Source organism: Lepidochelys kempii, chromosome 7 (assembly GCF_965140285.1).
Source record: "Lepidochelys kempii isolate rLepKem1 chromosome 7, rLepKem1.hap1, whole genome shotgun sequence".
NCBI lineage: Eukaryota > Metazoa > Chordata > Testudines > Cheloniidae > Lepidochelys > Lepidochelys kempii.
This window is the reverse complement of record NC_136386.1, coordinates 80,575,392-80,590,160: the sequence shown is the minus strand read 5'-3', so window position 1 is coordinate 80,590,160 and position 14,769 is coordinate 80,575,392. Positions and strand designations below refer to the sequence as shown.

The 14,769-nt window shown below is 38.4% G+C and overlaps 2 protein-coding genes across 2 annotated transcripts in view; one reads left to right on the top strand and one right to left on the bottom strand.

The window, feature by feature from the left end:
• LRRTM3 (leucine rich repeat transmembrane neuronal 3) overlaps positions 1-10,718 on the bottom strand; it is a 138,166-nt gene extending 127,448 nt beyond the window's left edge. Inside the window, exons 1-2 of the mRNA XM_073353444.1 lie at positions 10,210-10,718; positions 8,371-9,902 (exon numbers count right to left, since the gene is read on the bottom strand). Coding sequence (XP_073209545.1) covers positions 8,371-9,902; positions 10,210-10,213 — 1,536 coding nt within the window. The 5' untranslated portion in view covers positions 10,214-10,718. The remainder of the gene's footprint in view (positions 1-8,370; positions 9,903-10,209) is intronic.
• Positions 1-14,769, top strand: part of CTNNA3 (catenin alpha 3) — a 917,365-nt gene that overhangs the window by 392,629 nt on the left and 509,967 nt on the right. The gene's annotated exons all lie outside the window — the stretch shown is intronic.

Below are 14,769 nucleotides of genomic sequence, written 5' to 3'. Positions count from 1 at the left end.
GTCAACGCAAAAAGTTTGAATTGTTCACAGATCAATTCATACCCAGATTTCCATGCAGATACCTGTAACATCTCCAGAAAATAACTCTTATCCACGCTGAAGGCAGATGTAAGGTAAAAATGGGTAAAAGATTGGTACCAAGGTTTATATATGCTCAGAGCACTAGATGGGAATATTAAAAAAATCTAAATATATAAATATTTTTGGAAATGCACAAATCTTTTTTCTCTGAGTAAGAACTTAAGCACTTTTTACTTAATCTTGCCCCCCTTTTAGCATATGTGTAACCACTGGGGAAATGGGACATGTACCCACAACCCTTTATTATAACTACAGGACTCACACATTCCCACTCTTGAGCACTCCCCTCTTCAACTAATATTACATGGTGGCACCTACACTAGCAGCCATTAAAAATTTACCAACAGTTGCCACACCATGGTATTGACTATACCACAGTTATAACCTATTACAAATATAGGAAATGCTGCCATATGCCAAGAGACATAACTGTTAGAAAATGCTGACTTAATAATGGTGACTGCTACATGCTCATTGCTTTAACAAGGTGTGCTAGTTTCTAAGATGTGAAATTTTCTAATTGCACTGTTAGTTAAAATATTGGTCCACAGCTGGTCATCTCTCTGTAGAGCTACTGCCAGAGTATCTTTAATTCATGTATTTCCTGTTTATAAGCCCTTCGGAATAGTCATGTGACGAAACTTTTCTGCACCCTATTGTCCTCATGTCATGCCATTATGCCACCAGTTAGATTGGCTACCGGTTAGCCTGAGGAGAAAATTTAAATCTTTACCCATATAATTTTTTTCTGTGATAACATCAAATCTTGCAAGGTGAGATGGGAGAAAAATCAAGGCATGAAATCACCAATGTAATGGGACACCTGAAGACAAACATCTGAGTACATACTTGTCATCACAGTTTTCTATGTTCCTCCTGAGTCATAGTTAAATGAATATTCAAGTAGATTAAGGGACACTGTACTCTAAAGTTGCCATCTTTCAGATGAGGTGGAAAGTCAAAGCCATTGACTCCATCTGGCAATTAAAGAGCTTGTAGTATTTTCCAGTATAGGTAGTGAGACTGGTGTCCTGGCTAAATTCAACCTCAGATAATTTGTTTCAGAATTCGGTTTACTTACATTCTTCCTGCAGTTTCAATTGGACACACTGGGTGAAAGATTGGGCCACATTGAAGTCAGTGTCAAACCCTTTCACTGACTTCAGTAGGCCACTTGTTTGATCCACTTGTTAAAAAACTACTTCTACTTTTTGGATAGAGTTGCTATGAGTTTTATTAAACAACTGCTGCTCTCCACTCCAGAGATTGCTGCAGTTCAGTGTTGGCTAGGGCTAGTAAGTGTTTGGTTAGGCTAAATAGTTAATGATTTCAAAGCTACTTGATATCCATTGACTGACAAGCAAAGCATTAGTCTAGTGAATAAGTCTTAAATCCCTTGGTTAATAGTGTTGTTGTAGACATGTTGGCCCCAGGATTTCAGAGAGACAAGGTGGGTGAGTTAATACTTTCTTTTATTAGACCAACTTCTCTTGATGGAAGAAACAAGCTTTCAAGCCTCACAGAGCTCTAACAAAAGAAAGTATTGCCTCACCCACCTTGTCACTCTCATACCTTTAAGTTAGTTTTTGTGAATTCAATTCAGGTTTATCTTACTGGATGGGTTTTACACTCCTGGTCAGATAATTGGTTTGTTGTGCTTTCTCTAGCATGTACATTTTCCAGGGACTGGGCTTTTTCTAATTTGGCCTCAAGGTGGTTGAATGTCCTCCCCTTTGATATCTGATCAAGTGTTTCAATATTTTAAAATTGCATTTAAAATATTTCTCTTCTTTCTTGATGTTGAATGTACTTCTATGTTTTGAGTTTATTTTATATCATATCTTGATGTTAGTTAATAGTGCTTTATAAATATATAATAATAATAATTTAATTCTTGCCTGCACCTTGTATTTCTTATATTATATGAACCTTTCATTAGCTGCTAGTGATGTAATAACAATTACAGCCCTGCACATTTCTTGCCAGCATTTTTATACTGCTGCCACTTTCTTCATTCACTCACTGAATTAATTTAGATTAAGACTCATGCAGAAATGTGAAATAAATGTGATTGCAGTGCAGTTGAATACTTAGCATAATACAGAGTTGGAAGGGAACTGTATTCTACTATTATGATGTATAGCACAAGACAAATTTAAAGCCAAAACATGAGTGTGAACTGAAATAGAGAGACATCTGTGATTAATCTAATCACCCACTGGATGTCACTGTGGTTCCACACAAATTCAGCTGAAAGAATATTTATCTAGAGTTGGGTGGCTAACTTTTATGCAGACCATTAGAATGTAGTAAACTATGTCAAAATATCCAATTGCCTTTTCAGGAAAGTTATGCAGTACATTTTTTTAAATTACATTTTTATATTGGACTTCACCAGGTCACAGAGCCAGGAAACTGTGTCCGCCTCTCCCTTCCTTTATTACCTTTAGCCCAATGTTTAGAGTCCTTGCCTGGGTTGTGGGAGACCAAGGTTTGAATTCCTGCTCTGGATCAGGCACTTAAACTCATAGCTCCTCCCTCCTAGGTAGGTGACCTAACCACCAGGTGAAAAGCTGTGCTGGGATGAGTTGCTCTCAGTCTCTATTTTTGGAAACTGTTCCACTTCTGAGTATAAAAACTTAAATATTCAGTGGAGCTGGAACTTGAACTCAGATCTCCCTCCTGCCAGGTGAGCATCCTAACTACCAGGCTATAATATAGGCTATTCTGCTCAGTCTCTCCTGTTGAAACTGTTCCACATTGAAAAAAATACTTAAATGTTCAGTGTGCCAAAGAGAGAGAGAATGCCTCTTCAGCCTGATAATTCAGTAACTTATCTAGGAGGTAGGAGATGTGGATTCAAATCACTCCTCTGAATCAGGCAAAGAAAAGATTTGAATCTAAATTCAAGTCTTGCTCCGGACTGGAGATTGAAACCTGGGTGTTCTACATCCCTGGCAAGTGCCTAACCACTGGGCTAAAGGTTGTAAAGGGGGAAATGTGCTCCCACTTTCACTCTCTTACACTTTGCTGGCCTGAAATAGACTTTTCAAATTTGTGAGAAAATCTAAACATTTTTGGAACTAAACCAAATATTTTCTCCTGATTTTTTCAGTTTGCTGGCTGAACTGAAAAATCAGTTATTCACCAGCTCTGTTTAGGGTTTCTGGGGTGCTGATTTTGTGCTTGCTTCTGTTCATATAACTTTTTAAAAATATAAAATACAAATACAGATCAAAAGAGAATAAAAAACCAGTAGACAGGGGCCTGGCCTACACTAGGAGATTACTTCATATAGCTATGACTCACGGGTGTGTGAAAAATCCACCCCCCGGAAACATAGTTATACTGACCTAAATCCTCATGTAGACAGTGCTAGCTCAATGGAAGAATTGGGGAAGTGGGGGTACCTATGCTGATAGGAGAATCCCTCTTGTTGGCATAAGTAGTGTCTATATAGGTATATAGTGTCTATATACCTACATGCCTGCAGCTTCCATCCAGGACACACCACACGATCCATTGTCTACAGCCACGCTCTAAGATACAACCACATTTGCTCCAATCCCTCAGACAGAGAAAAACACCTACAAGATCTCTATCAAGCATTCTTAAAACTACAATACCCACCTGCTGAAGTGAAAAAACAGATTGAAGTTGAGAGAAGAGTACCCAGAAGTCACCAACTACAGGGCAGGCCCAACAAAGAAAATAACAGAACACCACTAGCTGTAACCTTCAGCCCCCAACTAAAACCTCTCCAGTGCATCATGAAAGATTTACAACCTATCCTGAAAAATGATTCCTCACTCTCACAGATCTTGGAAGACAGACCAGTCCTCGCTTACAGACAGCCCTCTAACCTGAAGCAAATACTCTCCAGCAACCACACACCACACAACAAAAACACTAACCCAGGAACCTATCCTTGCAACAAAGCTGATGCCAACTCTGTCCACATATTTATTCAAGTGACACCATCATAGGACCTAATAACATTAGCCACGCCATCAGGGGCTCGTTCACCTGCACATCTACCAATGTGATATATGCCATCATGTGCCAGCAATGCCCCTCTGCCATGTACATTGGCCAAACCGGACAGTCTCTACACAAAGGAATAAATAGACACAAATCTGACATCAGGAATCATAACATTCAAAAACCAGTAGAAGAACACTTCAACCTCTCTGGCCACTCAGTAAAAGATTTAAGGATGGCAATTTTGCAACAGAAAAGCTTCAAAAACAGATTCCAATGAGAAACTGCTGAGCTTGAATTAATATGCAAACTAGATACCATTAACTTGGGTTTGAACAGAGACTGGGAGTGGCTCGACCATTACACATTTTGAATCTATTTCCCTATGTTAAGTATCCTCACACCTTCTTGTCAACTGTCTAAATGGGCCATCTTGATTATCACTACAAAAGTTTTTTTTCTCCTGCTGCTAATAGCTCATCTTAACTAATTAGCCTCTAGCAGTTTGTATGGCAACTTCCATATGGCAACTTATCTGTATGTATATATATTTCTTCTTACTATATGTTCCATTCTATGCATCCGATGAAGTGGGCTGTAGCCCACGAAAGTTTATGCTCTAATAAATGTGTTAGTCTTTAAGGTGACACAAGTTCTCCTGTTCTTTTTATATTGAAGTGGTGCAGGTGCAGCTGTTCCCCCGTAGTGTTTTAAGTGTAGACATACCCAGGGATATAGCAGATTATATCTGGAATGAAGGGCCTCAGGTTCCGATCTGTGATCAAGGAGCAGTCTTTTGGAGGAGGAATAGGAGAAGGCATCACTGGCTTCAAGCCACCTTGGCCCTCCTCTATTTCTGGAGTGTCCTGACACTACTCAAGTCCAAGGTGTAAATAAGGGTACCTGGAGATCACTGGCACATAAGGGTATCCTGTCCACACCCACTTCCTCCAGTCATGCCTATACACTGGCAATCTGGTGGGGTGGCATAAAAGGGACTATGGCTGCTGTACAACACCTGTTGATTTCTCTGCATAACAGAAATTCTCCAGTTGCACGGTTTAAGGTAGCTTTATGACAGAGTGGCACAAAGTTGCCCTACGTAAAGCAAAATCTGGGCCAGGATCAGAGTTATTTGCTCATATTTGAGGAAGCATGAGAAGAACCGTATGATCCTGAAAACTTAAAAAACCTCCACCTGTTTTTCAGGAAAGGAGAGTCTTTTTAACCAAAACTTACTGTAGTTCAGTGGAATTTACCCTATAGGACTGGAAATCAAAACGGTTAGGATTTGCGACACCAGGACTGTGCGGTATAGACAGCCAAAACGACTGGTTTTAACACAGTTGTTAAATTGTGTAGCTAAATGGTAACACGATTTGGTCAACCTAGGACTCTACCTAGATTCAAACATGGTATTTTTAATCTGTAGATAACATGGTTTGAGGCTAGAGTAAACCTTTTTATAACCCGTAGTCACCACAACTGGATTTAATAACCATTATTCAACTCAGCCCTCTTAAGCTGTTCAGTTGGGGATTGTTGGCACAGGCCTTTATGTTCTGCACAGTGAGCCAGCAGTTTCTTTATCAAATAACTGTAGTGATAATTACCCATCCATCTGTGTTTACCACTGAAAATATGTGAAAATGTAAATATAAACTATTAGGCATCTTTCATATAATAATTGACTAAATTGCCTTTCTAATCATGTCTATACTTTAATATAAACATGTTGAATTTTCATTATTATCTTAACCATCTACGCTGAAGAATTTAGTAATAATGGTTTCAGTGGCTGGTATTTGAAGAGACTCCATAGTTGGCCTCAGTTTTGTGCCTGTCTTTCTTTCACACCGACACACACCTGGATTTTAAAAAATGCAGTTTGTTTTTACATGTATTTTCCCCTGGAAGAGATTGTAGATTGTTTTCTATTTAGTATTTTCTTCATATATGGTCAGATTGAGGCATTAAAAAACTTGACACATTTTTAAAGTCAACCTTATAAAATATTTTAAACATATTTAACATCATATTTCACTGAGGACACAAAGTTACTTAGAACATGTACTGAATATTTTTATATAGAAATGATCCTGGATTAGTTTGTATAAAATAGATTTTTCTAAGTATATGAATCACCCCAAAATAGCGTTCTTTATCCTTTTGTTTTTTGGTAAATGCATTTTTTTCTGTTTGGCTGCATATAGTGTTAGTCACCATTTCAGGCACTGGTGAAGCCAAAAAGTGCATGCCTTTTAATCCTGTCTTTCTGGCAAACCCTAATCCTTCATTTCAGTCATAGGCAAGGTTTGCTTGTAGAAAATATAGTTCTTTAATGGATTTAGATGTGTTCATTTTACTGACATTTTATATATATTTCAAAACTACAAGTTGGAAAAATTACATTATTTTCAGCAGTACAGTTCAAAGTGCACCAAGCACCTGCATTATTAATCATGTTGGAATCGAAGACTCTTTGCACTCAGTAAACATATGGTACCAGAATTACATGGTACATGGTTCAGTTTTTTTATGAATAATCCACTCTCTATTATTTTCTGTTTATAGACCTTAAAAAGGAAAATAATTTTACTACACTAAAATGAGCTTAAGTGCATTAGTGCTGTTTAAATGATGCGTTCTGACCTTGTTTCATGATATCCAGTATAGTTCAAGGTGATTTGTTTGGATTATTTTTCCCCAGTAAGCAAAGAATCCACAAGAACACCCTGTTAAAAGATTTTGCTTTTTCTAATCTGCTGCAGTGAAACTGCGCTGTAGAAACATTCCCTCCCAAGTGGTCAAAGACGTGCAATTTACTAAGCCAAATCAAGTTACAAAATAGAGATAATGAAATTACTGATTAGCTTCTTTAATGATGCTGTTGTATTTGAAAAATGAGAAAGAAGAGAGTTTAAAAGATCCTTTGTCTAATATGTTAGGGTTATAACTTATTTTAATATATGGGTGATGGTATATTTTGCAATCAATACAGTTTTGTCAATGACTTTGAGGGAGAGGGACAGTGATCCAGATTACAAATAGCCATCTGGATTGGTCCAGAAACATACTGATGAATGACTTCACATTAAAAATTAATATCTATGAATTCTTGTAATGTCAGCAGGGTTATGATGATAAAAATCATTTGTCATTTTTTTTAAAGATCATTTACATGCATTTTTCCTCTGGTTAGAGAATAACCAGTTTTCATTATCAGCTCTTTCCAGTTGCTGTGGTGTTTCTAAAATGTACCCTGATTGGCTTTCTAAATACTTGAAGCTTCATTTAGCTATAACATGGGTGGTATGCAAAGCACATCCAGATACTCTAATGAGCACAGACCACAAATAAAAAAATGAAGAAAATGACAGATTTAATGGTTTGATTAACCACATTAATGTCTTTGACAGTCTTGAAAAGAGAATTTCTAATAAGCACCCAAACAAATGTGTGCAGGAAGTGGTCTTGCATTTGCTACTGCACATTTGAGTTCCTCTAATTACATCAATAAGGAATTTCTGCGCCTGGTTTAATGAATGCCTTTTGACTACTTTCTGAAAGGCAACTGGATGTAAGAAGGGATAAACACTGGCACCTTTTGTATGAAGCCACATGAACAGATTTCTATTAGTAGTTATCAGCCCTAGAAACTCTTTGTATTTTCATATAGTACAGTAAACTGCATTCTACATTCTTTTCTGTTTTCTTTATTAAGCCTGGATTTTTCTCTCCCCTTAGCTTTCTGTGACACACACTGGTCTCCTGAAACTTTTACTTAGCATTGGCTTTTTGATCATGCTTTACATGGCACAAAAATCAAGCATTCTTTCAGGGCTGTTCCTGCACCATCTCTAAGCTCAAGCAACTCCTAGAATTTATATGAAGCTATAGTACCTGGCTCATTCAATGTGTCTTTGATTCATAAAGTGAACTTCAAAACATTTTTCTTTGTATTGTTGTCATTTTTCTCCCCAAACAGAGGCACACTCACTGCAGATGTGGTGGATTAGTTATGAAAGAAGTTTTCTATTTGAAAACAAGTGAGATTTTAATGAAATCAGTAGGTGGTCTGTACAATAGAGCTGAAGGTTCATATTATTTGTGGTATTTAAATTTCAATGAGTTGATTATGTATGAGGGTAAAATGACCGGTGTTATGAATGTACCAAAAAAGTGACATGGAAGTGCTGTGCCAAAGGAGTGAAAACCCCCCCACGTTCCCTTTATAGTCACTAGAGTTCAATAAAGCACCACTATTTCCCAGCTTTTAAAAGCTTTTTTTATCTCAACGGTTCATACCTCACATTCCCTGGAGCCTGATTTGTTATACGTGCAGGGTCCCGTTCCATTCAGCAACATCTCACTGGTTTCAGTGTTGGTAGGTTTATAATCTACATAAAATTCCTGTGTGGTTGGAGTCATTTGCTTCAGTGACTGTCGTTTTTTTTTCCTGTGCCTTCGCATGAGAGAGTGTTGCTGCAGCTGCTTCATACTGGCTGGGTAACGCTTCCATGACACATAGATCACCAGCAGGATCACAAGCACAGACAAAAAAAGGGCCACACTCCCTGCTATTATTTTATGAAAGGAGATGTGTTCTGTGTCATGCTCGAGTTCTGAGCTGGATTCGGTGGTTCCGATAGTTGGGGGCAGAGGAGGCTTGCTGTCATGTTTAGGCCTGGTGAGTTTTGGTTTAAATGTTGGCTTTGGGGGAGCTCTTGCTAATTCAAACCTCTCTGTAGTACTTTTGCCACAGATGCTGTAGTTTTTCACTGCATCAATAACATTCACCCCTTGCAGCTCTTTGGGGCTGGCACAGATAATTGTATTTTCCCTCAGTCCTTTAAAACTTTTTAGCCAGTTTACCAGAGAGCAAATGTTTCTGCTGCATTCCCATATATTCCCAGCAAGGCTGATATCATTGAGGGATATCCAAGAATCCAAAATTTCTTGACCAATAAATGTGAGCTTGTTTGAATCCAGGTTGAGGCGCTGTAAATTGGGCACACACTGAAAAACACTAGGTCCACTGAAAGCTTCTATTTCATTACCAGATAAATCAAGCCTTTGTAATGAGCTCCAGGTCCAGGACATAGTTTGTCCTATCACACTGATTTTATTCCACTGTAAATAAAGGTTTTGAAGGCTGACTAGTCTTGGAAAAAGTGCCAGGTTGAGCTTAGAAAACTGATTGTGCTCCAGGTGAAGCTCCTTCAGCCTGATCATGCCTGCAAAGACATTCCTTGCTAAACTTCGGATGCGATTGTAACCCAGGTCCAGAAGTTCAAGATTCCTACAATCTTGGAATATTCGAACAGGGATGGTTCTTAGGGAATTGGATCGCAAATGTAAACTCAGCAGCTTCCTTAAGCCCCTGAACTGTTCAGATCCCAGAGACTGCAGCTGATTGTATGACAGATCCAAGTTACGGAGATTTGTCACAGGTCTGAAGGTATTATTAAGAAAAAAGGCGATTCTGTTGGAACTCAGGATCAACTCTTTTAGTCTGCGTATTCCATTGAAAGCATTTTCGTCAATATTGCTGATGTGGTTATGGTCTAGATACAGCCAGGTGAGCTGATTTAGACCTTTAAACTGATTATGTTTTAGTTTTTGGAGGCTGTTATAGCGAAGGGACAAACCTAAACAACCAGCAGATATAGTCAAGGGTATCTCCTGTAATTTCTGAGATTCACAATATACCATTTTTCCTTCACACCTACAGCTCTTAGGGCATCCTCGTTCAGCAGAAGAAAGCATTGTCAGTAATACAGTAGGGGCTAGTACCAGGGATACAGCTGATCCGCTCAGTAGCCTAATTACATTGAAACCTGGAAATAAAAACAACTTAGAAAAGTTATCCCCCCAAAAGATCAGTCATTTTAAAAATCATGCTAAGACTCTTTCTTTTAAAAATCATTTAAAAAATTTCTAGCTTGACAGCTACTTTGCACATTATTTTCTTTTACTCAGATTTAAAAAATGTCTTTATAAATATTGTAAAATAGTTAAAATGTCTATTGATTACATTTATTTAAACTGTGATCCTAAATCATATCAAGGTAGGTCTATAGAACAATTAAAACAGGGTCTATGCAGAAGCTATAAACTGTATATTTAAAAAAATGAAAAACATACCCATCCTTTGTGTTGTTCAAAGGTCGTCCTTAGGTCTTTTGTTTTTGGTTAGGGTGCCACAAGCATGACAGTCCCTGTCAGCTGCACTGTTGTGAGTCAGGGCTTGCTGACACCCAGGAAGAAAAATTGGACCCCTCGGGAGATGGACTGATTTTGGAACATTATTCTTTGCCAGCCATGTAGAACACTCCAAGAATAAATAAATCCCAACACACCATTCACAGCAAAATGTCAGATTCTTCCTAGGTAATAGGATCTTCATGGATATTACGGTTTTGCATCTTTACAGTTAGAAACCTGGCTTTTAAAATCTCTCTTTATGTGAAAGCATGATAGATTCCTCAAAGCAACAATTAGCTATCTGAATTCACACCTCCATATTCCATAGTACAGCAGTTATTGTAGTTAGCTCCCGATCCAGCTATGAAGCTGCTTTGGAGCACAGAATAACAGAATAACACTGTACAATGAACAAGCTCTGTTCACTTCTGCATACTGTCATTCTGAAAGCTCCTCCGACTGTTGCTTTGGTTTCAGTGAATGCAGTCTTATGTATAGCTGCCCCCAGTGGTGAAGAATATTATGGGCATGTGCAGAAATGTCTTTCTTTTATCTTGCAAATGAGTAAACTCTGCTGGGAAATGTGATTGTTCTGGGTAACTAAATGGGAGTGGAGTGGTCAGCTTCAGTGTGAACTAACAAAATATTCCGAAACTTACAAATCCTCTGTCTCTTTTGATTCTGTCAAAGAATCACACACAAACACTCGGTTTTCACAATAACTCACTACTTTTTAACTACATCAACTACTTACTGTGCCTGTAATACAGCATTTTAACAAGGATAGACTATTTATATCATGACAAATATTTTTAGGCTATCATTTTGCCTTTTGCCTTTTTTTAAAAAAAATCACAGTGGAAAGGAAGTTGGGGATAAAAATATCAGGTTCATTTTATTTCATAACTTGCTATCACAGTATTAACTGATTTTAACTAAATCTAGCTTGTGTTTAAAATATAGTCCTGTGAGCAAACGAGCCAAATAGATTTAACATGGAATCTGGTCCCACTGATTTTGTCATATTAAGTAAAGACATGCTTAGGAAGGTTTTTAATGTGTATTTACTGTAATTAAAGAACTTTTAACATGTATAACTTAATTTAACAAACCCAGGAATAGATTTTTTTTATTTCTGTACAATCTAAAGAACATAAAAATTAAGATATAAGATATAAATACATTTATGTGTGAGACTAAGAATCCTCCATCCCTCCCCTTCCTCACTGCCTGGGATTAAGGAGCCTCTACTCCCTGTGTGACCTGTTGGAACAGAGCCTTCCTCTTTCCTGTTGCATGCTCAGTGCCAGGGTATGATGGAATTATAGCACTGGGGCTGCTACTGAGATTCTCCCCCTCAATGAAGAATGTGTCTGAAAGGTGATAGAGAGTAGGTGGAACAATGGCTCAGTCTTCTGCAAGAGGTAGCCAGAGCAAAAGAGTATACCATATCCTTTAATGGGGTGGTGCTGATTGCATTCCCCCAAATGTAGCTGGGGAACTCTGAGCTCCTTGAGGCAGAATACCTTCAGTGATCTACTGGGGTACTGTGGCTCTGCACTTTGTGCCTTACTGTGGGCTGTGGCTTGTGTCACAATGAGGCCTCTTGTGATTTACAATCAGATGAAAGCATACAGCTTCATGTAATACAATTCCTTCTGAAACACACCACATTTTGAAATGTGATCAGTGCACTGGGAATGTTCTAACATTTTACATTGTGGTTCTAAAAAGAGCATGAAAACCCTGAGGTAGTTTTCTAACATTCCCCCTTACTAGGCATGGCTTTATCAGTAACTAATAACAAAAATCACTCATACAGCATAAATCCCAACCAGAGCTTTATTCCTGAGCTTGCTGTCCCAAGGATTTTCCTCCAGGATCTGCTCTGTCCTCCTGCCTAGGGACCACTCCCATCTCTCTGGTTGAGCTAAGGAGTAGACTCAGCCACCAAAAGTAAGCAGAACTTCAGTAGCTTTTTTCATGATTCTAACGATTGCCAATAGGGTGAGCAAACAAAAGAGCCCTGCCATCCTGTTATTCTGTTATTTCTACTTTATAAAGTAGAAAATAGTGATGAGGCATTGCTGAACGGAGCAAGTGTGGAACATGATGTTAATTGCTTGTCAAGTTCAATTTTCTTAACTGAATCTTTTTTGAATTATACAAGCAGAAAAAGTGCCAGTATCGGATAACCACTTTTTCTTCACTTGCATTCGTGTCTTCAGACAGCTGAACAGATTTTGTTTAAATTGTGCAACCAAAATCACTTCCACCACAAGACCTTGTATACCAAGTTTCAGCATAACATTTTACAGCCAAATTGTAAACTTTTGAAAATCAGAGGCTTTAACTGAAGTCCTGACTATATCTTAGCTATGAAAGTACCTGAGAATTTGTACATGATTGGCCTGCTTCACATCTCATTGATACTGGTTGTACAACGGTATACGGTGCAACTGATGTCAATGGAGTTACCTCCCAATTTACAGAACCGTGAGAAAAAAATCGGACCCAAACTTTTTGGTTGACTCTTGTTCTACACCCTGGTTTTCTTCACTTTTTATGTATAAACTCCCTTTTGTAATTATGATGACATATATGTTAGAGGGATTATTGCAATTTTGGGGTAGCTGAAGTATAGTAGTGTCTTCATATAAGTACACTAACTCAAAATTTAATAAATTAATTGTGAATTTAATTTTATGTTATTTATACATTAGTATTCCACAACGTTGCTCCTGAATGTTGATATTGTTCATACTGGATTGTAAGTTATTCACTGTATTTTGTCAATCAATCTTCCATTCTGGTCCACTGGGAACAACAGTTCCAAGCAAGAGGAGACTGCAAGTAGCAGAAGCAGGAGACTGCAAGTAGCAGAAATCTTGAGGGCCACACACCAACAGGGTATTGCTGCTCAGAGGGAATGTTTGTCACTTTTCTTTGTCTGATAGGAAGGTGTCTCCTGAGATGTCCCAAAGCCCCTGGAAGTTTCAGTCAGTTTGTTTCTGTGACTTTCTCAGGGATTTCAGGACTTCTGTTTTTGACATAGATTGTGATTCCACAGAAGCTGTGGAGGATGGTATATCTCACTAGTCATGAACTGTGCCTTAACAGCTATGCATCTACTCTTTGAGAGCTAACTTTTTCTTCTAGGCTTTGACTACATTGGGAAAATGAAGTGTGTGAGCAAATGTGCTAGCACCTTCTTAAACCTGACTTAGCACCTGTAATGGGTTGGGTCACAGAAACCTCTTTGGGACTGCCACCTGATGTGCTGGGACTACCTCTGAGCCTGTTTTCCCTGCTAGCTTGGGACTTCAGTACCTTGCCTTGTTTGAGTCAGACACACTTGCCTGTTACAAACACAGACCCAAGTCTGAACCACATCCCCGACAAGCTGCAGGCTTAACTGAAAACCACTTAAGAAGTGCCCCTATCTCCAGCACTCAGATACCCAGCTCTCAGTGGTGTCCAAACCCCAAATAAATCCATTCTACCCTGTATAAAGCTTACATTGAGAGAGAGAGAGAGATGCACAGCTGTTTGCCCCCAAGGTATTAATACTTACTTACTCTGGGTTAATTAATAAGTAAAAAGTGTTTTTATTAAATATAAAAAGTAGACTTTAAGTGGTTCCAAGTAATAACAGACAGAACAAAGTAAATTACCAAACAAAATAAAATAACACACAGAAGTCTAAGCCTAATACAGTAGGAAACTAAATGCAGGCAAATATCACCCTCAGAGATGTTCCAATAAGCTTCTTTGACAGACTAGCCTCTTTCTAGTCTGGGCCCAATCCTTTCCCCGGTACAGTCTTTGTTCCAGCTCAGAAAAGCTATATAAGGAGGTGGAACAGAACTAGCTAGGGGATTTCTGCAGCCCCCTTTGTTCTGTTCTACTCCCTTATATAGCTTTGGCACAAGGTGGGAATCTTTTGTCTCTTTGGGTCCGCACCCCTCCTTCTAAATGGAAAAGCCCCAGGTTAAGATGGATTCTAATACCGGGTGACATAGTCACATGTCCTGTGAGACCCCAAGCCTTCATTCTTCCCAGCCTGACTCACAGGAAGGCTTGCAAGTAAACAGATCCATTACGGTTAGTTGTCCCAGTTGATGGGAACCATAAAGATTCCAAACCACCATTAATGGCCCACACTTTGCAAAATTACAGTAGGACCTAAGAGTTATATTTCTAGTTTCAGATACAAGAATGATACATTAATACAGATAGGATGACCACACTCAATAGATTATAAGCTTTGTAATACTTTACAAGAGACCTGTTGCATGAAGCATAGTCCAATTACATTATATTCACACTTATTAGCATATTTTCATAAAATTGTATGGAGTGCAACATCACAGCACCTTGTTAAACCTGACTTAGCACCTAGCATAGACAAAGACGGACACATTTTAAAATGTGTTAGGAGTAGAGCTGGGTGAATAATTGATTTTTTTAACTGAACTGCCTCTATTGTTTTGATTCTTT